Source organism: Spermophilus citellus (assembly GCF_964194105.1).
Source record: "Spermophilus citellus genome assembly, chromosome: 9".
NCBI classification, from domain to species: Eukaryota; Metazoa; Chordata; class Mammalia; order Rodentia; family Sciuridae; genus Spermophilus; species Spermophilus citellus.
In genome coordinates, this window is record NC_138191.1 from 25496179 (window position 1) to 25520156 (window position 23978).

General features: G+C 47.8%; 2 protein-coding genes across 4 annotated transcripts; one reads left to right on the top strand and one right to left on the bottom strand.

The window, feature by feature from the left end:
- Positions 1 to 4914: 4914 nt before the first annotated feature.
- Positions 4915 to 19398, bottom strand: LOC308655311 (glutathione S-transferase Mu 2). Of its 3 annotated transcripts, none has more exons than XM_081305318.1 (9): positions 19259 to 19309; positions 10332 to 10407; positions 10122 to 10220; positions 9836 to 9900; positions 9480 to 9561; positions 9280 to 9380; positions 8253 to 8348; positions 8064 to 8174; positions 4915 to 6115 (listed from the first exon to the last, which is right to left on the bottom strand). In XM_081305318.1, exons 1-9 carry the CDS (start codon positions 19292 to 19294, stop codon positions 6026 to 6028), a joined length of 756 nt encoding a protein of 251 aa, XP_081161444.1. In that variant the 5' UTR covers positions 19295 to 19309; the 3' UTR covers positions 4915 to 6025. The 3 variants fall into 3 exon arrangements, with proteins under 3 accessions (XP_081161444.1, XP_081161443.1, XP_081161445.1); XM_081305317.1 differs by lacking the exon at positions 19259 to 19309 and adding an exon at positions 10659 to 10796; XM_081305319.1 differs by lacking the exons at positions 4915 to 6115; positions 8064 to 8174; positions 8253 to 8348; ... (3 more) ...; positions 10122 to 10220; positions 10332 to 10407 and adding exons at positions 14882 to 15357; positions 17253 to 17363; positions 17450 to 17545; ... (2 more) ...; positions 18422 to 18486; positions 18915 to 18990 and having other exon boundaries at positions 19259 to 19398.
- A 1952-nt stretch (positions 19399 to 21350) lies between these two features.
- Positions 21351 to 23368, top strand: LOC308655465 (protein CBFA2T2-like; the record flags this gene model as incomplete). The annotated part of the gene is given in 3 exon segments (XM_081305581.1): positions 21351 to 21611; positions 21779 to 22307; positions 22310 to 23368. Coding segments are annotated over 3 exon segments (1311 nt in total). The 3' UTR covers positions 22831 to 23368.
- Between the last annotated feature and the right edge of the window lie 610 nt (positions 23369 to 23978).

Sequence of the window (23978 nt, forward strand, 5' to 3'; positions counted from 1 at the left end):
ATGACCCCAGCCCTGTTTTGTATTTTATTTAGAGACAGGGTCTCACTGAGTTGCATAGTGCCTCGCTTTTGCTGAGGCTGATTTTGAACTCGTGATCCTCCTGCCACAACCTCCGGAGTTGTTGGGATTACAGGTGTGTGCCACCGTGCCCAGCTAGTTCACCTATTCTGATTACTAATACAGTTGGTTTCTGGTATCTTACTTTAACTGTTAGGTAAGGTCATGTTTCCCTGAAAGTTTTTGATACATCTTGGTGTGTGGCATCATCTGGACATTAAAGGTTTAGGTATTTATTTCAGTCTTTTGTAATCTGGCTTTGAGCCTGTCTTTCCAGAAACCCTAAGCAGACTGCTTATTTTCTCTGCGCCCATAATCACTTCCACTATTTCAGCACTGGATGGTGGCCTGAGTCTAAGTTTGCTAAGTTTGAGTCTACCGGTGGAGTTTTGTTGCTGTTTACCACTAGAGGGTGTTTGGAGCTCAGATTTGTCCCAAATACACAGGTGGTGTATTCAGCATGAAGCAGGGGAGTATCTAACAAAGGGTAATTCATCCCCTCAACCCTTCCCTGGGGCCAGGCTCTGCCAACATGACTCATTCTCAACTACTGGCCTGTGATCCAACACTGCAAAATTCTGCCTAGTTCTGGCGGAATCATCATGGAGGGCCTACCCTTATACTTGTATATAACACCTGTGACCACCAATGACAGAATGCTACGTCACAACCTAAGCCCACTGCACAACACAGGGGAAGGACCAAGGCCTACAATACCATGGGCTGCCTATGCTGCAGTGGACTCATGGCTCAGGATCACCACGGCCAGCCACCTGCAATGCTGATCAGGATAGAAGTCCAACTCTGCCTGACACAGGCTGGTTCAGAGGTCCATCCATGGGCACCTGCCTGTGGGTGGTGGCTTTTAGGACTTGCCCAGTGTTAGATTTCACCAGCACTAGGTTCCAGGCAAAGTCCTGTGCTTACTATTTATCTTACTCCAGCAACTGGAGTCTTATTTCATACTGTGGCCTGAGACTGAGTCAGTGTTGATGAAGGTAGTCCCTTGGCCTCTGAAGTTGACACTAAGCTGGGTCACACCAGAATCTCACAGCATCAGAGAATTACTAGTCTCAAGGAAGAATTTCTCCAGGCCCATTCCAAGACTGTCAGTGATCAAGGCCAAAACATGAGTCTGTTCCACCAAACATAGATCTCTACCTACTGGGAAAGATCAGAGGCTTTATCTGTGGGCTCTTTCCTGAGTATAGGGGCCTTTGGGTTTTGTCTGCCATCACAACACATGATGAAATCAGACAGGGTCACTCCAGATGAATTGGGGTGGCACATAATAATCACACAGAGACACAGAAAATATCTTTTTCTTGGGGTTCAGCGATGGCTCCTCATCCTCAGCTCCCACAAGGGAAGCAAGGTGGGGGGCGGGGAGAGAGAGAGAACGCCAGAAGCCCTAATTATTGAGTGAAAGGCACTTGAGAAAGTTCCACCCTAATGAGGCAAGGGATTGGGTTTCGGGGGGTGTAGCCCAGTCCCATTGGCCTCATTCCCCTGCAGAGCGGAGGTGGGGATCCATCTGCTTCTGGAACAGGAAAGCCTTCTCCACACATCCATTGCTCAAGGCTAAGGGTCATGCTCAGCTCCTTTTCATGGCGGCTCTCGACAGTCTGCTGCTAGGTCTCATCACAACAGGACTGCACAGGCAAAGCCCTTTGCAGCTTTTCTACCCTACTCCCCGGTGAGTGGAATCTTGCTCACCCTCTGCTGCCCACAGTTGGAGGAGGGTTGAAGGAGGCAGCCCCTTGGCCCCCTGGTGAACACAGTTCTAGCAGCTTAGTCTGCAGATACTGCCATTGGGGCTCTGCAGATCCAAGGTTTCACAATGGCAGACCTGGCATTGGGTTTCAGGTGTGAGGCCTGGACTTAATTCCTTCTGTCTCTTCTAAGTCAGAGGCATCTTTCTCCATGCTGCTGGAGTTGGGGAAGGAGTGACATGGGCAACCCTTTCCTTCTTGCTTTCTTTAATACACCTTTTCTTATAATACTAAAACCTCTATGATCTTTCCCCTAGATTCCTTAACTCTTGTGAACAGTTTGGTGTGTGAGAAGCTGTCTAAATTGATGTGTCTGTGAGGAGACAATTGATAAAGGATCTGTCAATCTACCAATTTGCTCCATCTTTCTCTATTTTTAATTTTTTGAGTAACTGCCAAACTGATTTCCACAGTGGCTGTACTATCGTACATTCCCACCAACTGGGAATAAAAGTTCCAATTTCTCCACAGCTTCACACAAGTTACTATTTTCTGCATTTTCATAGTAGTCATCCTAATGTGTGTGAGGTAAAACCTCATGGTAGTTCTGATGTACCTTTCTCTAACGATTAGTGATATTGAACATTTTTTTAGATGTTTACTGGCATTTGAATATACTTTTTGGAAAACGTCTATTCAGGTCCTTTGCCCATTTTTGAAAGAGGTTGTTTGATTTCTATGATGATGAAATACTGAATCTGCCCCCACGTATGATTTGGAGAGCAGCTTCCTCATGCTGAGAAGAGAAGCTGAGTGGCTGTGTGTCCCTGTCCCCCATGGCCTGACAGATACCAAGGAAGCTGAGAAGGGAAACTGCCCCCTCACAAGTTAGCACAAGCTAACTAAATCTACCTATATACATTTCCTGACTTCTCTCTCTTTGCAGACTCTTTTAAAGCTTTCCTTGTCTTCAGGGATTTTGAAGATAAAACTTTTAAAAATGTAAGTTTCTTCCATTTTCCTTCAAATCTGGCTGTGAATAAAACATATTTTCCCACTAACTTGACTCTGAATATTTCTGGAGTAGTGAGCCATTTGGAGAAGTCTCTTTGCCTGGGCCAGTATTGGTTCTGCCTTTTAAACAGTGGTTGCAGTTACCTATGTGTATAAGTAAAGTTCTGTTGAACACAGCTCCACTAATTCATTATGTTTATGGTATATGTCTGCTTCTACACAACCATGACAGAGCTGAGGAAATATGACAGATATCTATTGTCTTTAAGTCAAAATATTAACCAGTTATGGCCTCTGATTTAAATTTATATCTTTTTTTCTATTTTAATTTCTCAACTTTTATCATAGTGTTATTCTTCCAATACTGTATTTTATTTATTTGTTTGTTTGTTTATTTATCTTTTTTGCAGTACTGAGGATTAAATCCATGGGTGCTCTACCACTGAGTTACATCCCCAGCCCTTTTTATTTTTTATGTTATTTTTTTTTTTTGAGAGAGAGAGAGAATTTTTTAATATTTACTTTTTAGTTTTCGGTGAACACAACATCTTTATTTTATTTTTATGTGGTGCTGAGGATCGAACCCAGCCAGGCGAGCGCGTTACGGCTTGAGCCATATCCCCAGCCCCCTTTTTATTTTTTATTTAGAGATAGGGATTCATCAAGTTGCTGCAGCTGGCCTTGAGCTTGTGGTCCTCCTGCCTCAGCCTCCTGAGTCACTGGGATTACATGCCCTGGTTCCTTTTTTATTTTCATCTGATCCATCTTCAAAATTCAATAAACTTTTGGCTTGACTAATTTTTTTAGAGAGAATTTTTAAATATTTTTATTTTTATTTTTTATTTTAGTTTTCAGTGGACACAACATTTTTTTTTTAATGTGGTGCTGAGGATCGAACCTAGCGCCCTGCGCATTCCAGGCGAGCGCACTACCGCTTGAGCCACATCCCCAGCCCTTAACTAATTTTTATCTTACCAGTTTCACAAACTTTTAGCTTCCCTTTCATCTTATCAGTTTTAACTTTTCAATTGATCATTTGATTCACAGTGACTATTGACATTTTGCCCATTGCTCCCTTGTTTCTTATGCAAGAGGCAACTGCAGACAGTGACCATCTGAACCAACACAAACAGGACTCTCTTCTTAGATCTGCTCCCTATTATGAGGTAATTCTTGGTTCTTTCTTACTAAGGCCCAACTCCTTCTCTCTAGCTACTATTTTGGGAACTTGCTTATCAAGTGCTTCTCCAGTGAGTCCTGCTTCTTTGAGAGTGACCTGATATAAAATACAATAATTCTGACTACATACATTGCTTCAATTGGTCTAGGGACCTAAGCCTGTATATCTCAGGTTACATTGTTCCAAGGACAGCTAGAGCCTCTTCAGTGCTGAGGTAAAAGAGAGCTACTGGCTCAAACTCCAGTACCTGCATATATAAACTCTTCTGCATCTTATTCTACACCTTCATGGGCTGAAATAGCTGTTCCCAGAGCTATAAATCCCAGTACTGGCTATGCAGGCAGGCCAAGGCTTCCTCAGAGATAATTTTTTCCAATTTCCAAATTTCTTGAGCATTGACTATATACCAGACACTGCCAGACATATCAGAGATAAAAAGTCCAACAAGCCCTGCGCCCTCTCCTCAATGAGCTTGTGACTGAGTGGGGTGACAACAGCCACAACCCCAACTACAACACAGTGGGGTGTGTTCATGGAGAATGTCCTGGGAACACAGAGGAGGGCTGTCCAGACCAGGAACACTTCCAGGAGAAGGGTCAGAAGACGGTCACCTGTGGGCTCCTTAGCCCCTTCCCATCAGCCCAGCACCTCTCTGAACCATGACACCTAGCTGCACATGGCCTATGGAGCCTTACTCTCTGCCACATGGATGAGGAACCCTGGCATGGAAGGAGCACCCTTCTATAGGAATCCCATGGTGAGGACCATAGGGACATGGAGAGGGGACAGCAACAACCTTAAGTGACCTCATACCCTGTCTGACCACACAGAGCACCCATCCCCAACACCCCCATGCACCCAGTTCCTGCTGTGGACAACAGAACAAAGAGGCTCTGACCACAGCCACACAGTGAGCCCCAAGGGTTAGAGGCAATGACACAGACACAGAGCAAGTGTGGTCCAGGCTTTATTGGGGTCAGACAGGGCTGGGCAGCTGCCCTGCTGGGGACCAGAGCCAGCTCACCAGGTAGTACTTGAGTTTGGGGCAGTGCAGAGGAGCATGGACTCAGTCATGCTCCTCCAAGCAGAGCTGAGAGTTAGGTAGTAGACAGTAATGAGCAATGAAATGAATGGTAAGGTCAAAAGTATTAAGTTATTTTAGGTTCTTTTTGAACTACCTTCAAAGTGGCTGAGAAAGGAAAGGGTGGTAGTTCATTTGTAGAAAATAAACAGAAGCAAAGGAACTAATGGGAAAATATGTTTAAAAAGAATCAATGGGACTAACTCCTTTGAGGTTGGTGGGAAGCTAGGAAGTATGGCTAAAGGTGTCTCTATTTGGGAAGGAAGATTGCTTTAGTAGTGCAGGTGCACTGAGGTAACTTCTGACCAGCTACTGACTCTAATGCCCATATTAACATGGAACTTGTAGATGACTTGCAGATGAAGCCCCCCTAAATAGGATGACTACCATGACAGTTCAAAAACTCTACCACTCAACGTGAAGGAATTGAACACCTGATTGGCAAAGAGTGTAGAAGTTGGTCCCCAGTTCTCTTGGTAAACAGCAAATAGTAATAAATTCGGAGACGACATTGTGTCCTTGGTCATCCTGTGCTCAGAGATGCCACCCCCTTCGGGTTCTCAGCTGGTGCCTTACTTTGCTTTTACTTCATTTTCATCTCTTTTCCACTCCATTGTCACTTATAATACAGTTCTCTTGCATGGCTTTTGGTGTCTGACTTTAAATTTTCTTTTGTCCAAATACAAGAACTGAGGTTTAGAGTTTCAGCTCCCTGCTTTCCTGTGACACTGAGAGGACTATCTGGATTCAGGGAAGAGAGGTGATGAAAGAGGAGGAGGGGACTTTGCTGAAAAAGGATAGAGAACTAAAGCTTGCAGAGGTCTGATTGGAGAAGGGCTTGGGTAGAAGAAAGGGAGCCAATGAGGTCTTGCAGAGGAGAAGGGAGTGGAAAGAAGGAGACAACTGGTGCCTTGAGGCAGTGCCCTAGCTGTGCCCCAGGTCCAGGATGGATCCCCTCCCCTGGTCCTGGCAGGCAGAGTCCTACTTGTTGCCCCATGCAGCCATCTTGGAATACATAGGTGTTGGGAGGAAGCGGCTGGACTTCATGTAGGCAGAGATCTTCTTCAGGCCCTGTGAATGGGAGAGAGGCAGGAGCTCAGGGCTGCTGCCCCTCTGGAGTTAGAGCAGCCCACTCCAGGAGCAGCCTTTTAAGTGGGCTTACATGCTGAGCACAGATAGCAGTCAGTTTAGGTCCACAGCTCAGCTAAAGTCACTCATTGATTTCCTTTAACAAGTGCACTACTTTAATAAGGACTACCATTTGGGGTAGATGAACCTTTAGAGTACAATGTAGGTTCAAAAAATACATACAACATCCCTGAAAGGTTGGTCCTACCATCACCGTCTATTAGGAGGGTACCTGAGGTGCAGAATGGTTAGGCAACTTCCTCATGCTTACACAGCTAGTAAGTGGGACAAGCTGGATAAGGCCTGGCTCCATATCTCTAATCTTGTATTCTGTTTGTTGCATCCCCTCCTCCCCTACCCACAAAGGCCCCATCACTCTATCTGCAGAAATAGTCTCCTTTTTCTTCCACTCCTTGTTGCCTGAGTTTGTACACAGGAAGGATCTAGCAACACAAAGGTGAGGAGAACATGCCAGAGCAGCTCTGCAGAGATCAAAGAGATATCATGCAGTGACTCAGCAAATCCCGGATGCCAGTATAAAAACAGAGGGAGGCCCACAAGAAAAGGCTGGGCAGGGATCTAATTAAAACTTGGTCATCAAAAAGTCCAAATTTCTCCCTGTGGTACTGAAGTTCAATCTCCCTGTGCACCAACCAATCTCACCTGCAGCCCTGATATAGGGAACCATAAGAAATGACATTTCAGATGTATTGTGTGCCTTCTTACCAAGAGTTGAGTTCCTAGATAATTCCTAAAGGACTCAAAGAGCAGGCTGCCTGTTCCCAACAATCCAGGCCATTCTGGCCTCTGGCTGCAACATTCCCTCCCTCACCCCATGGTCCTGCCAGCTCTTGCACAATCCTCAAGGCCACTTAGCCTGGGACCAGAACCAGCACTGATAAAAACAAGCTGAGAAGCAGATCACTTTCTGAGCTCAGTGGAAGTGGGAAGGGAACACAGATCTCAGGTTGAAAAACCTCTTGTATTAACATCTCAAACTCCCAAAGCTCTATTAAAGTAGGTTTTGTTGGTGACAAGTGGACCTGGGTGACCTATAACTGACTGCAAGATGAAGTGCAAGCTGTGCTCCTCAGCAGCCAGATGGCACCATGGGTACCCTAGTCTGGTGCCTGCTGTTCCCTGCTACACTCAGTTCCAGGATGAGGACATCTCTACATGCACCACTGTGCTGAGAGCAAACCTCATATGGAGGAGACTATCCGTGAAACCAAATGAAAATAAGTATAAGACTCCACTACCCCGATGAAAAGCTCGGGTATTAGAAAAAAACAGGTAGGGAGAGAGGAAGGGAAAGAACATCTTCCACCATAGAACAATGCAGACAAAAATCCCCCAAGGGTCCCCACATGTGTTCTCATAAGCACCAGCCACCACCCTGGGGTCCCAGTGCTTACCCAGGTGGTACCCTTTGATGGAGCCAAGCCTATTGCAGAGCAGCTCTCAACACTGTCTGGGCCTTGCTCTGCCAGTCCCCCAGCCTCACCTCAGCCTCCCACCTCCAGCTGCACACACCCTGCCTCACTCTCCCCCTACACAGCATCCTGGACTGTGAAACCCAAACTGTTCCTTCTGACAGAAGGCAGGGACAGCCACCCACCAGGGCCTTCAGTGGCACTGGGACCCTGAGCAAATGACTTATCCTCTACAGTCTCAGTTTCCATGTCTACCCAGTGGGACTCATAATTCCATCAGCCTTGTAGGAATATTGTAAAGATAACTTTGATGCCATAAATACAAGATGTGAGCGCAGGTCCTGGCATATAAAGACAGTGCTCAGTAAATGCTGGTTACTCTTCCTTCACCTTGAGGACTAGGAAAGCATCACAAAGGGAGAAGGAAAAAAGAGAATGAGGAGGAGCAGGGGCATCACCTCAAAGCGGGACATGAAGTCCTTCAGGTTTGGGAATGCATCAAGGCACTTGGGTTCAAACAGACGGTGCTGGTCAAGGACATCATAAGCAAGGAAATCCACAAAGGTGATCTGCAGAAAGCCGAGAATGAGTGGACACAAAATTCTGTATCCTGGAAAGAGTGATACCTAAAGATTTCTTTCTTTTACCTTGTCCCCTGCAAACCATGGGTGCTTCCCCAGGAACTGTGAGTAGAGCTTCATCTTCTCAGGCAGGGTCTCCAAGTACTCAGGCTTCTTTTTCTCCTGAAACAGAAATCAGCTGTCACCACCCTCAGAAAAGGGCTCCCTGACAGAGAGGCTAGTTTTGCCAGTGGTGTCCATGGCCCCAGCTGCCAAGGCTGAGCGGCAACTTCCCGCAGCCTGGGCCTGAGCCAACATCCATTCCCTGCATCACTATTTCTTAGACTCCTACTTGGTAGCATCCCCATCTCTCAGAGTGATACAAGTCAGACAGGAACTTGCAGGCCCTGAAACTGCACCACTCATCTTCACACCACTTCCCATGCATCAGACCCAGGAGAATGGGAGTAGCTGGCAGGCTCTGGAGTCAGATGTTGAATAGATTCAAAGAAGCAAAGTACTAAAAGATCTCAGAAGAAAAAAACAAAGTTCTACCTAGTGGGGTAAAAAGGTATAAAAATGAACATTTGAGTAGGGCACAAGGTTGGGAAGTATTTGAAGGAGGAAAAGGGACAGAAGGAAGGAAAAGGGTCAGCCCTGGCTGACCCTGAGCTGTGTATTAAGACAAGGTCCTGATTCATGCTGGTCTAGAGGACACAGCATGGGGGAAACATATGGCAGATGCCCAAAGACAAGGCTGCATTACAATCCCCCACCTTGTGATTCTTTTTCTCATGGTTTTCATAGTGTTCTAGTAGCAGGCAGATAGTATGAACAGCTAGGAGAGAAGACCTATAGCAGGGATTAAAGGTCAGAGATTAAAAGGATCCTAAATACCAACTCTACATTGAGGAACTGAATTTCCAACCTACAATACCCTAAGTTTGGTGGCAATTGACTCACGGTGTTTATTTGATAAGATTTGGGAATTCTGGGGGTCAATTTGTTAAGACAAATAATTTCTTAGAGAATCAGTCTTGTGGACCAGTGTAGATGTGAACCAAAGAGATTAACTCCTATTCCAATGCAATGATCCATGCAATGGGTGACTCACAAAGTCAGGGCTGTAGCAGACCATGGCAAGCTGCATGCGAGTGTCCATAGCCTGGTTCTCCAAAATGTCCACACGAGTCTTCTCCTCTTCTGTCTCCCCACCTGCAGTCCATGCAACAGAGGTGCACCCTCAGCCTCCCACCCCAGCCAAGCCAGGGACATGGCCACCATCCCCCACACCCTGCAGCCAGCCCCACTCACACAGGTTGTGCTTGCGGGCAAGGTAGCGCAGGATGGCGTTGCTCTGGGTGATCCTGTGAGGCCCGTCAATCAAGTAGGGCAGCTGGATGGACAACCAGGGAAGGTCAGGTGGAACGACCATTTCCCAGTCCCCCACCTGAGACCTGGCACTTGTTGTGTCTGGCCCATGGTAATCACTATGTCAGCATACCATAGAATGAATGAATGAGCTGGGACACAGCTGCCATAGAAAGACAGTGTAGATACCCAGAATTGAGGGTAGCTGAGCAGAAGCACTGATCCTCACAGCTAAGCAGGGCAACGAGATGAGGTAGGGATTCAATCACTTCCCCAACCGCCCCATCCTCCACACCTACATTGGGAAAGTCCAGGCTCAGCTTGAATTTCTCACTCAGCCACTGGCTTCTGTCGTAGTCCGGAGCTGTGGAGAAGATGATGTGAAACAAACCCCACTGAGTCCAACCCTCCTTCCCAGGACCCTCACAAGGAGGCAGGGGCAAGACCCCTAAGAAGTGGATCTGGAATCTAAGTCACTCAGCCTCACCTTCCAAGGTTAAAAGGTAAAAAAAAGTTTCTAAGGGCCGTGAACCCAACATGACTGAGGTTTACAAAATGTTCAGGCAAGGGCTAAGGGGAACCCACCGAAATCACAAAGAAAAGAGGAGCCAGCACTCCACTCCCAGAGTCTTGTCTTGGAAGACCAAAATGCACCCTCACAGAAGTCTGAAGAATGGGCAGCCCCTGCATCCAGAGAAGGGAGGGCTGTTAAGGTGAAAAACAGTGGCCTGGCATAGATTGCTAGGCACCAATCAGCAGAAGCTGGGTGGGGTCTGAACAGGAGGGTGCCATTACCGTCCCCCATGGTGTATCTCTTCTCCTCATAGCTTGAGTCTGTGTATTCCAGGAGCAGGCGGATGGGGTGAGCCAGCTGGGAGAGATGGCAGAGGTCAAAGATGGAGGGACCCTGCCTGTATGATTTCCTCTCTTCCAAACAAACCCCACCCACCTTTACCCACTACACACACACACATAAAGGGTGGCAAAGGCCTTCTGACACGGACAGGCAGAGAGCTCCAGCAGGTGTTGACAGGGATCTGTCTCCTAGAAGGAGACTCCCTACTGCTCAGCAAAGTGCCTGCCCCGTCCCCCTCTCACTGGCTAGACAGACCCTTAGCTCACCCCGCGGATGTCCCAGTATCCCAGTGTCATAGGCATGGTGCTGTGCACAGGCCTCTCTGCTAGGTTGCTTTCAACTTCTGAGAGAGCCTGGGGTACAGAAGGTGGAGCCTAGTTCTGGTCTGGTTTTAGGCCCTCCCCACCCCGCCCCCCATTCCCACCAACCCGGAGTCCTGAGTGCCAGCCAGAGCCCAGGGGAGGGAGGAGTAAGATCCAGTGCAGGGATGGTCCCAGAACCTGGGCTGGGTGCCCAGAAGCTAAAAGCCAGGCTCTGCTAGCCTTCTCCTTAGTGGGGCCAGAAGCTCCCTGTTCCCCTCTCCCCACTCGACTCACTTGCTGAGTCCACAGGCAGCTGGCAGTGCTCTTGAAGACAGGCCAGACAGTGAAAGAGCAAGACTGTTCTTTCCAATCTTGCATTGCTCAGCCGAGTTCCTGCGTGCTCAGGGAGGTTCAAGCAGCCAGGCCAGGTGCTCCCAAACTGGGAGTTTCATTCAGCATCCATCACTGAACAATCTCAAAGTTCCTCAATGCTTTATAAGTGATAGCAGCCTCGTGAATAAAGGAATGGTGTCAATGAAATAGGAAAGCCCCCCAGAAATATGTGGTCTCCCTATTTTTCCATAGGGAATTTTGGGGATGTGGCCCTTCAGTCACCAGGCTAAGGAGTATACAAATTAGCCAATTACTATTTTGACCCTGTTTGTGTAAGTAAATTCAAGAACCAGACACAGAGGGGGACACTGAGGTACTGCCCAATTGCTGAGAATCTCTCACACTGAGCAGCAGCAGTGGCCACAACTGGGGTATGAGCTTGGGTGAAGATTCTATTCTCCAAAGAGCAGACACCTCTCCCGCTACCATGGAGAAACAGGAAGGGGCTCAGAGGGACCCTGGGGGACTCTGCACAGGACACAGGTAGGCCAGGGCCAGACCTCAGCTTTCCAGGTCCCTGTATTCCGGCCCTGGCCCTGGCTCCTGACCCATGCGTGTTCTTGATATGAGAAGGAGTCTCAGATGGTCTTTGATGTCACTCTGGGATCCAGGACCTGGGGTGCAACCCTCACCAGGACAAGGTCCTATCCAAGTATGCTACAGGTAAAGAAAATATGTTTTGTAAAATTCAGTCAGCTGGAAAAGCAGAGAGGCATCAGCAGCATGTTCTCGAAGAGCCTCAGAGACCTGGCTCTCAGGTACCATCTGCTGTCGGCAGCCTCCAGCCGCAGCATGGCTCTGCTGGGAGTGGCAGACACAGGGTCCCACGGCCACGTGGCTGTCCAGCAGGAGTGCCTCAGAACTGTAGCACCAGCACCTGTCAACACTGACCACAAGGCCACCCGGTCTTCTTGAGGACAGCTGCCTTGCTGTGCTGGACTTTCTCATGTGGGTCTGGAGGTCAGGAGAGAGGTCCCCAAGGGAAAGGTGTAGGGAGACTGTTTCAAAATGAAGAGAGGTAGGACAAATTGCTCTGATTGATTTTGAACTATGGAAAAGGATTTGACAAGACATAACAAAAATTTGAAAACAGGTGAGTGGAACTAAAAATGAAATGGGTTTCTATGTTAAAGGGCAAGATCGTTGCTCTGTAGGAAGTAAAGTTTGGAAATTAGCTAAGACTTTGTTGAGACTGCAGGGTGTAAACCCAGCATATCAGTAAAGGTTTTCCCTGACAGGAACAAGGTGTGGAGTGGGCATGAAGAAGCACAGATAAAGGTCATCTTATCCCTATTAATTCAAAGAAATGACACACCCTGCATGTCTCTGTAAAATGGAGGAGCTGACTGAGACCATGTCACTTGGAGTGCAGTCCCTGTTACAAATGCTGCCTTCAGACAGGTTCAATTCTCCCAACTCAAATCACCTGTGTCTAAGCTCTGGCTGCAGCCTCAGGCCCCAGAGTAAACCCCTATGCCGTTTTGCCTAAAGTGAGGTAAGAGCAGCACACCCACATACACGGGCCTCTGAATTATTAAGTTCTCATTATACATCAAGGTTTGTCATAATCAGTTTGATAAATCCTTAGAACAGACACATAAAATTTCTAGATCCAATTGAGGAAGTGATTTTTAAAACCAAAATTAATGAGATGAAAAATTTTGAAAGACAGAGGATGGATATTTTACATTGGTGTGCATTCTGTTGTTCCCTCCTTTTTGAAAATACACTTGTGGATGTGCCAACACAGAGACACTCCCATGACTGAGATCATCCTTCAAATTGCCTGCAGTTTGGCTCTTAAGGACTGAAGACAGGTGGGAACTATAGGGAAGAGCTTTTGGAAATAGGAGACACATCTTTGTGTTTTTCTACACTGAGCATAGCAGAGAAGGAGAGAAGTCAAGTGCAGGAAAAGGAGGCCATGTTGCCTAGAACAAGGACTCTGAGCATCTGGGAGGGTGGAGCCAGAGCACCAGGGGGCCCCTCCAGAGGAAGAGAACAGCTCTGCAGAGGGAGGGGAAGAAGGAGATGAACAGGTTCGCCAAGGGGGATTCCAGGGTCCAGAAGGACCATCCAAATGGGTGACATGGTCTCTGAAAGGGACTAGGGAGCAGTGGGATTAGGGACAATTAGATGGATGTGACCTCAAAGAAATTCACCCTAATATTGCCTGGTCTCCTGGATATCTATGTGCTCTGTCCCAACAGTACTGTGTGGACCACATTAGAGGAATACTATGGGATAATCAAATTATATGGGATGAAATTTGAGTAAGGGCCCATAGAGTGACCTCTGGACAAGATTCCATGACTCCTTCTAGGTCTGCGAGTGATATACTGACACTTTCAAGGTAAAAATCACAGAAATCCTACCTATAATGGCCTCAGAATTTTAAAGATATCACCATAGAAATAATACCAACAAATTAATTCAATAAGTTCTACTTCATGGAAATTTTTTCAAATTCTCTTAAATATTGTTTTGGTAAATTCAGAAAATACAGTATATTTTCTTATCTCTGAAAAAATCAGATGAATATCACTATTTCCTAGATTTCCACCAGATGGAATAAGAAAAAGAGCATCCTATGTCCTGACCATATTAAGAAACGGTTAAGGGCTGGGGTACAGCTCAGTATGGGTCAGGCCATGGGTTTGATCCCCATCACCACAAAAAAAAAAAAGAAGAAGAAGAAGAAGAAAAAGAACAATTAGGTTAAACATACTAGGGATTTTAGTTTGACCAATAACAACACAGTTCAATGTTTTTTTTCAAAAATTGTGTAAAACGAGATAAAACAAAGAAGAAAATTATTGAACTTTTATTAATATGCTTAGGAAACCAGTAATCAATTCTTCCTAAACATTAGCTAAATTTATTTATTTACTTACTTATTTTGGGGGGTGCTGGAGATTGAACCCAGGGCCTTGTGCAAGCGAGGCAAGCACTCTACCAGTTGAGCTATATCCCCAGCCCCTTTAGCTAAATTATAGAGCATTAGTCCAACAACAAAAACCCCAAAGAAAATTTCAAGTTAACAAACCTCAGGACGAAGAAAAAAAGACTTAAAAATTAGTACAAATTATTTCAAAATTGAGGAGACAACCAATTGGATAAATACAAATATATCAACATTTTTTAAGAAATTAAGTTTGAATGAACTAATTATGCATAATAAAGAAAAATCATAAGCCAAAACACAATTGTTACTCAGGAATTGCTGTAATGAATTTTGAAGTTCCCAAATTTCCTGACCATTGACTATATACTAGACACTGCCAGACATCAGAGATAAAAAGTCCAACAAGCCCTGCGCCCTCTCCTCAATGAGCTTGTGACTGAGTGGGGTGACAACAGCCACAACACCAACTACAACACAGTGGGGTGTGTTCATGGAGAACGTCCTGGGAACACAGAGGAGGGCTGTCCAGACCAGGAACACTTCCAGGAGAAGGGTCAGAAGACGGTCACCTGTGGGCTCCTTAGCCCCTTCCCATCAGCCCAGCACCTCTCTGAACCATGACACCCAGCTGCACATGGCCTATGGAGCCTTACTCACTGCCACATGGATGAGGAACCCTGGCATGGAAGGAGCACCCTTCTATAGGAATCCCATGGTAAGGACCACAGGGACATGGACAGGGGACAGCGACAACCTTAAATGACCTCATACCCTGTCTGACCACACAGAGCACCCACCCCACACCCCATGCACCCAGTTCCTGCTGTGGACAACAGACCACAGCCACACAGTGAGCCCCGAGGGTAAGAGGCAATGACACAGACACAGAGCAAGTGTGGTCCAGACTTTATTGGTGTCAGGCAGGGCTGGGCAGCTGCCCTGCTGGGGACCAGAGCCAGCTCACCAGGTAGTACTGGAGTTGGGGCAGTGCAGGGGAGCATGGACTCAGTCATGCTCCTAAAAGCAGAGCTGAGGACTGTCTGGTTGGATTTAGGATAGGGATAAGGAAGGGGAGCTGTAATGTACAGTGGATTTACTAGACAAGGGGTTGATTAGGAGAAAAGGAAGGCAATGAGGCCTTGCAGAGGAGAAGGTTGTGGAAAGAAGAAGGGAATGAGAAGACAGATGCCAGGGTGCTGAGAGTTAGTTGTGCCCCAGGACCCAGAACAGCAGGGGCAACCTTGGATCCCCATTTAACCTTGGCATGACAGTTTACTGGTTTTTATTCCAATTGGCCATCTTTGCAAAAATAGGCCTGGGGAGGAAGCGGCTGGACTTCATGTAGTCAGAGATCTTCCTCAGGCCCTGTGAATGGGAGAGAGAAAGCGGGAGCTCAGGGCTACTGCCCCATTCCAGGAGCAGGCTTGCCAGGAGGGTTCAAGGGCTGAGCACAGAACAGTTGGCTCAGGTTTGAGCTCTGGAAGGAAATCAATTTCCTGGGACTTAGGGGACACTGAATGCAGTGAAGAGGGTTTTATTTCATTGGAAGTTATACTCAATTACACTCAATAATCCCACAAGATTAGTTGTGCAGAATTTATCTGGAAGGAATCCAAGGTACAGAGAAGTTAAGAGACTTCCTCATGCTCACAGAGCTGGTACATGGGAAAGGGCTGGATGGAGCCTGGCCCTGTCTCTCTAATTCTGTGGCCTCTCTGATACAATATCTTTTCCCCTTTTCACAGGAGGCCCTGACACTCTTTGTCTGCACAAATCTTGCATAGCCAGGCTCCTTCTTGCCTCTATTTGCCCAAAATCTAGTAGAACAAAGGGGTTGGCAACATGCCTGTACAGTTTAATAGACAGAAAAGTGACCCAGTGACCCAGCAAATCCTGAATGTAGGTAAACAAGGAGAGGTGAACCACCAAGAGAAGTGCTGATCAGCTTTTATCATTCAACCAGAGCAAAAACCCCAAACTCTGAAACCTGGCACCTGACTGAGCCCCAATTCACCATGTGCCTACCTACCTCATCTTTGTCCCTGCTAGAGGAGACTGGGTTGAATAACACTTAGGTGTGCTGTGCACTATCTTTTCAGGATTCAGTGCCCACAAAATGTGAATGGATTCAAGATCCTGGGCTATCTCCACAGGAAAAAGCTAGCCGTCCTCAGGTTTCGGCCCTCTCCTGTCCTCTACCCCAGACCACCCTACCCCACCCCAACAGTCCTGTCAGCCCTTGCACAATCCCTGAAGCTACTCACTCCGACAGATGCAAAGCTAAAAGAACTAGATACAAAAACACATATTAGATGGGGAATAGGAAAGAAAAAAAAAATCTCAGGCTGAAATAACTGTGGCAATAGCACCTCAGATTCCCAAATCTTACTAAAGCAGGTTGTTAGTGACAAACAAGTGGACCTGGGGTGACCCATGATTGGCTGTGAGGGGAGGGCAGGCTGTGATCCTCAGCACCCAAGTGGCACCACTGGCAACTCTTAGTCAGGTGCCTGCCAATCTCTGCTGCACTCGGTCCCAGGATGGGGCCTCCATACATGTCCACTGGGCCTGACACCAAAGCTCGTGTGGAGGAGACACTGAATAGGAGTGAAAATCAGTGTACGACCCCAGCTCACACACAGAACGCTTGAGATACTCAAGAGGAGAGAGGATGCTGGCTGAAAGCAAGATCCCAACTATCCAAAGAGCCATAATAAAGTCTCCAAGGGTCCCCACATGTGTACTCATAAGCACCAGCTACCACCCTGGGGTCCCAGTGCTTACCCAGGTGGTACCCTTTGGTGGAGCCAAGCCTATTGCAGAGCAGCTCTCAACACTGTCTGGGCCTTGCTCTGCCAGTCCCCCAGCCTCACCTCAGCCTCCCACCTCCAGCTGCACACACCCTGCCTCACTCTCCCCCTACACAGCATCCTGGACTGTGAAACCCAAACTGTTCCTTCTGACAGAAGGCAGGGACAGCCACCCACCAGGGCCTTCAGTGGCACTGGGACCCTGAGCAAATGACTTATCCTCTACAGTCTCAGTTTCCATGTCTACCCAGTGGGACTCATAATTCCATCAGCCTTGTAGGAATATTGTAAAGATAACTTTGATGCCATAAATACAAGATGTGAGCGCAGGTCCTGGCATATAAAGACAGTGCTCAGTAAATGCTGGTTACTCTTCCTTCACCTTGAGGACTAGGAAAGCATCACAAAGGGAGAAGGAAAAAAGAGAATGAGGAGGAGCAGGGGCATCACCTCAAAGCGGGACATGAAGTCCTTCAGGTTTGGGAATGCATCAAGGCACTTGGGTTCAAACAGACGGTGCTGGTCAAGGACATCATAAGCAAGGAAATCCACAAAGGTGATCTGCAAAAAGCCGAGAATGAGTGGACTGGAAGCTCCACGACCAGGGAAGAAGGACACTTTTCCTCCCCATCTCCCTCCCTCTTTACCTTCTCCCCTGCAAACCATGGGTACTTCCCTAGGAACTGTGAGTAAAGCTTCATCTTCTCAGGGAGGTCTTCTAAGAACTCAGGTTTCAGTTTTTCCTGAGACAGAAATCAGTGGTCACCACCCTCAGACACAAGCTCCTTGGCAGAGAGGCCGGCATCACCAGTGGTGTGCATAGCCCCAGCCACCAGGGCTGAGTCTCCATCTTCCCCAAGTCTGGGTCAGGGTCCAGCTTCCATTCATGCACCACCATTTGTTAAACTCTCACTGGTACCAGACCCCATCTGTTAGAGAAGATTGGAAGTCAGAGAGCAGTGGACTGTCACCATTGATGTACAAACTACCTTTTGTGGTTAAGACATGTAGGAGTAGTGTAGATGGGAATGCAAGAATTTGGACCCTGCCTCACCCAGCACCACAGGGAGACCTACAAAGTCAGAGTTGTAGCAAAGCCTGCGAAGCTGCAGGCGAGAGTCCATAGCCTGGTTCTCCAAAATGTCCACACGAGTCTTCTCCTCTTCTGTCTCCCCACCTGCAGTCCACACAACAGAGATGCACCCTCAGCCTCCCACCACAGCCAAGCCAGGGATATGGCCACCCTCCCCCACACCCTGCAGCCAGCCCCACTCACACAGGTTGTGCTTGCGGGCAATGTAGCGCAGGATGGCGTTGCTCTGGGTGATCCTGTGAGGCCCGTCAATCAAGTAGGGCAGCTGGATGGACAACCAGGGAAGGTCAGGTGGAATGACCATTTCCCAGTCCCCCACCTGAGACCTGGCACTTGTTGTGTCTGGCCCATGGTAATCACTACGTCCGCATACCATAGAATGAATGAATGAGCTGGGACACAGCTGCCATAGAAAGACAGTGTAGACACACAGGATTGAGGGTAACTGATCCTCACAACTAAGCAGGGCAACGAGATGAGGTAGGGATTCAATCACTTCCCCAACGACCCCATCCTCCACACCTACATTAGGAAAGTCCAGGCTCAGCTTGAATTTCTCACTCAGCCACTGGCTTCTGTCATAGTCCGGAGCTGTGGAGAAGATGATGTGAAACAAACCCCACTGAGTCCAGCCCTTGTTCCCCAGCACCCTCCCAAAGAATCAGAGGTAAGAACCCTGAAAGAGTGGATCTGGAATCTGAGTCTCTCAGCCTCATATTCCAAGGTTACAGGAGTAAAGAATGTATATAAGGGCTGTGGACCCTACATGAGTGAGGCTTAAAAAGGGTTTAGGCAGGGGCTAAGGGGAACCCATTCTAATTACAGATACAGAAGGCCACAGCAATCCCCTCTCAGATCTTGCATTGAAAGGCCAAAATATACTGTCAACGAGGTCTCTGGGAGGGCCAGGCTTTAGGTGCAGCAGGCCTGCAGACCCGAGCAACAGATGGTCTGGGCATGAGTGCTAGGCAACAACCAACAAGAGGCAGGCTGGTGTTTGAACAGGAGGGTGACATTACCATCCCCCATGGTGTATCTCTTCTCCTCATAGCTTGAGTCTGTGTATTCCAGGAGCAGGCGGATGGCGTGAGCCCGCTGGGAGAGATGGCCATGGCAGAGGTCAGAGATGGAGGGACCCTGACTGTTCGACTTCAGTTCCTCCAAGGGGACACCACTCACCCTCTACACTTATCCTACACACCACACACACACAGAGAGAGGGGGGGGGCAAAACTCCCTTGAACAATCAGAGAGCTCCAGTAAGCACTGAAGAGGACCCATCTTCTAGAACCAAGCCCCCAGCCACTCCTCAGGTCCCAGTGCCACATCCCCATCCCACCTGCCGTGCCGTCCCCTAGCTCACCCCGCGGATGTCCCAGTATCCTAGTGTCATAGGCATGGTGGGCTAAGCTGACTGACAAACCTGTCAGGCTGGCCTCCAACTTCAGTCTGAGTCGGCGGCACAGAGGGGTGGAGCCTGGTTTGGGTTGGGTCTGTGGCCCGCCCCGCCCCGCCCCGCCCCGCCCCGGATTCCCTCCAGCCCGAGGGCGAGCCTGGACCCTGGGAGGGAGGAGTCTCCGTCAGCGGCTTCCCGCCCCACTCTGCTGGGTGTGCAGGAGTGGCTGTGCACTTAAAGACAGGTCCCTTGGTGACAGAGCAAGGTCGTTGTTCCTCCTTCCCCTCCTCACATTACTCAGTCTTGGCTCCTGGGCGAAACCCCTTCTGGCTCTGAAGACTCAGCCTGCCAGGTCACGTCAAAATGGAATCATTCAACCTGAGAGATTAATGCTCCTCTTCGTCCACAGTAATTCCTAAAAATCAAGTGGTCTACACGTCTCGACCAAGGTGTCCATTCAGAGATCATGTCTCTGGGGTTAGCAGAGTGCAGTCTCTGTTAGAGATCTCCGATTCAAACAGGACCAAACCTCCCAGCTCAGATCCCAAGACCATCCAGGCTCAAGAAGCAACCTCTGGCCTCAAAGTGAATGACCCTAAAGGCTACAGGACTGTGTACTGGGCCCCTGGTTGTTACAGTTCTAGTACCTTAACTGTTTCTCGCTTTGGGTTTTACACATCTTCCGTTTCAAAAGAAAATATTTCTAAATCCCACTGTGGAAATGGTTTTTTGATATATGAATGATAAATGAGTAAACTAAATGATTAACATGAATTAGAATAATGATTTTGAAAGACACAGGACAGATGTTATACACTGATGTTCAACTATCTGGTCTCTATCCACCGGAAAAACATTTGTGGAGATCCCACCACACATGTGATAGAAGGCAGTTCATGTGAATGCAGTTTAGCTATTAAGGACAAAAATTCAGTGCATATTACCTGGGAGGATTTTGGAAATATGGCACATACTTAGTGAGCATAGTGGAGAGGGAAAGAGGTCAAGTGCAGGAGGAGGTCATGCTGTCCAGGACAAGGACTCTGAGCAGCTGGGAAGGTGGGGCCAGAAGGCAGAGGCCCCTTCAGAGGAGGAAGCTCTATAGAAGGAGGGGAAGAAGGAGACCAGCAGTTCTCCAAGGTGAGCCCCAGGGCCCAGGAGGAGGATCATCCAAAAGGGTGACTTGGGTCTCTGAAAGGCACCAGGGAGCTGTGGGGATTAGGATACTTGAAAGTGGTCTGAAACAAGGGATTGTGCCTACCTGACCTCTCAGAAAGTCCCACCCCAAAGTTGCTTTTTCCACTGAACATCTACGTGCTCTGATGGTACTGTGTGGACCAATTCTAAATGTTTAGAGGAACACACTGGGATAATCAAAATATATGGATGAAATTTAACCAAACCCCTACAAAGTGACTTCTGGACTAGATTTCAAAACTCCTTCCAGGTCTGTGGGTGACATGCAGTCACCCTCATGGAAAATTCGTAGAAATCCAACATAAAATTAAGTACAAAATAATTTTTTTAGTAGAAATAAATATCAACGACTGGATCTAGTGGCACATGCCTGTAATCCCAGTGACTCCGGAGTCTGAGGCAGAAGATCACAAATTCAGGCCAACCTCGGCAACTTTGTGAGACTCTGGGGATGCAACTCAGTGGAAAAGCACCCTGGATTCAATCTCCCAATCCTAGGGGGGAAAAGAGGAAGAGGAAAGAAAGAGAGAGAGGGAGGAAGGAAGAGAGAAAGAAAAAAAAAGAAAGAAAGAAGAAACGAAGGAAGGAAGTGAGGAAAGAAGAGATCAACAGACAAATTTTTTAAGAAATTAAATCTGATAAATATGATCTAGGTAAACTTAGAACATCCAGAATAGAAAGAACATGCTCTTAAATCTGAAAGGAAGAAAATAAAAATCACCGTTTATAAGATGCTGCCAAATTGGAATTAAGGGAAAAAAAATTCCCTACATGCCTAAGATGCCAAGAATAAGGCAATTTAGGGATTTTAGAAAGTTAGCAACAACGTTTAAGGTTAGAAAATTATGGAAAATAATAAAGAATGCCAAGGAGAAAAATATTGAAACTTTCATCCATAACCCTTAAGAAACCAATAGTTGGGCTGCACTGTGCTTGGGCTGCCAAGCAGACCCCGTCCCAGTACCTTGCTCAGCACCAACACCTTCTGCTCAACCCCAGTATCGCCTCTCCTGCCGACTCTTCAGAGCTGCTCATGGAGGTTCATGGAAATGGAAAAAGACCCAGTCCAGAGAGAAGGGAAGAGAGTAATTTTGAAAGAGATACTATTCCTTGGGCTGGGGATGTGGCTCAAGCGGTAGCGCGCTCGCCTGGCCCGGGTTCGATCCTCAGCACCACATACCAACAAAGATGTTGTGTCCGCCAAGAACTAAAAAATAAATATTAAAAAAAATTCTCTCTCTCTCTCTCTCTCTCTCTCTCTCTAAAAAAAAAAAAACTATTCCTCCTGAGCCTCCAGCCAAGAGAGTGTGTACCATCAGCCCTGCTCCTAGGCACAGTCCTGCCCTCACTGTGCCCCTTATGAATCCTGGGGGTCAGTTCCATCCTACTCCTCCACCTCTCCAGCACTATAGGTTAGAAGATATTGCAACTTCTCACCTATATCGGGAACCCAATAAGATGCTAGAACATCGAGAAGCTCGTGAGAGACACCACAATCTTAGTCTAAATGGAGGCTATCAGGATGAGTTGGTAGACCACCGTCTGACAGAAAGGGAATGGGCTGATGAATGGAAACATCTTGACCATGCCCTGAATTGCATTATGGAAATGGTAGAGAAAACAAGGCGCTCCATGGCAGTTCTGTGGCGCTGCCAGGAATCTGATCGTGAAGAACTCAACTACTGGAAAAGACGATTTAATGAAAACACCGAGATGAGGAAAACAGGGACCGAGTTGGTCTCCAGGCAGCACAGCCCTGGGAGTGCAGATTCACTCGGCAGTGATTCTCAGCGGGAATTCAGCAGTAGACCAGGAACAGGATAGTACCTGTGGAGTTTTGGAAGAAAACAGAAGAAGCTGTGAATAAGGTGAAAATTCAGGCCATGTCAGAAGTACAGAAGGCCGTGGCTGAGGCTGAGCAAAAAGCCTTTGAAGTGATTGCAACAGAGAGAGCGCGAATGGAGCAGACCGTAGTGGACGTCAAACGGCAGGCTGCGGAGGACGCCTTCCTCGTCATCAACGAGCAGGAAGAGTCGACTGAGAACTGCTGGAACTGTGGCCGCAAAGCCAGTGAGACGTGCAGTGGCTGCAATATCGCACGGTACTGCGGCTCTTTCTGCCAGCACAAGGACTGGGAGCGGCACCACCGCCTCTGTGGCCAGAGCCTGCATGGCCAGAGTCCCCACAGCCAGGGCCGCCCACTGCTTCCTGGAGGGAGGGGCTCCTCGGTCAGGTCTGCTGACTGCAGTGTGCCCAGCCCAGCCCTGGACAAGACCTCAGCAGCCACCTCACGTTCCTCAACTCCTGCCTCTGTGACAGCCATTGATACCAATGGACTCTAAAACCCAAGTTCCACTTCTCTGATGACCACTCTGAATGACAGAACCTTTGCACCAAAGGGCCTGGCTGTTGGAATAAGTAGCTTGGGTCATCAGCAAGAAATTAAGTGCAGCAGGAAACATCCAAGCAGCACTCCGTGGTCTGTCTTGGACTTGCATCTGTGTCCTGGTAGAACGAGTGCCATTCTCTGTACACAGGCAACCCATCTGAGCTGCCTCTTCTGGGGGCTTTCATGGTGTGTTCCTTCCCTGCTGAAGCTGGCTTGGCTCCTTGGAGGCCACAACTTCCCCAGCTCTTTGAGTCAGCAGACTGATGAATGTGACAGCCAGGCTGGCAGCAGCTTGCCATGCACTAGCTCCCATTCTGTCCATGGTCCTCAGATGGCAGAGGCCTTGAGCCTGGCAGCAGTCTGAGGAGGAGAAGGATTCCCTCCTCCCACTGAGTAGCTCCTTGAGCCCTTTTCCATCCTCAGAAGGCGACACTGATTGGCTTCATGGGCACTTGGATATACCAAAAGCATCACACGAGACTCCCTCCTCAACCCTGCTTTCAGACTTAAGATGCTCAGAAATGACAGGAAAGAAGTCACCACTTTAATATGAGCACCCATGATAATAAAAAAAAATAAATCTTCCCTAAGCAACACAGATCATTTTGGACAAGATTTTCCAACCTGGCTGGCTACTTTACTTTGGAACCCATTTTTCTCCCTCTTTCTTGATTTTGCTTGGCAGAAAATATTTTCCAGCGCATGGATTTGTCCAAGAGAGAATGAAACTCCATCATGTTAGTCTTTTCTCTCTGAGCATGTTGACCACCTCCTGTCATCAAATCACTGAGTGGATCATCCTTGGAAATGCAGAGCCTTCTGCCCTCGCCTGGCTGTTTGCACAGTTGTCTCGTTCTATGTCCTTTTCTCTCTCAGACCACACACGTCCAGACTACTGTGGACATCTTCTGCCCTCGGGCTCTGTTTGGCACCTTTAGGCCACAGTTGTCCCCCTGGATGTGCTGTGGTGTGTTTGTAGGACTTGCCCCACCCACCAAGGCCTGGTCTTCTCTGAGCAGCCCTCCTGGACCTGAAGGAATCCTTCAGACCTGCTCCATGGAGTCATTAGCAGGCACAGTCTCAGTTTACCTTCCCTTAGCT

Bases quoted from the DNA above. Each gene is read 5' to 3' on its own strand.
- LOC308655311 (XM_081305318.1), bottom strand. From the start codon at position 19,294: ATGCCTATGACACTAGGATACTGGGACATCCGCGGG. The intron at 9,901-10,121 runs GTGGGTTCCCCT...TCTTCTCCACAG, and splicing joins CTCTTTTCTTTGTGATTTCG to CTCCGGACTACGACAGAAGC. The intron at 6,116-8,063 runs GTGATGCCCCTG...TCCCATTCACAG, and splicing joins ACTTCATGTCCCGCTTTGAG to GGCCTGAAGAAGATCTCTGC.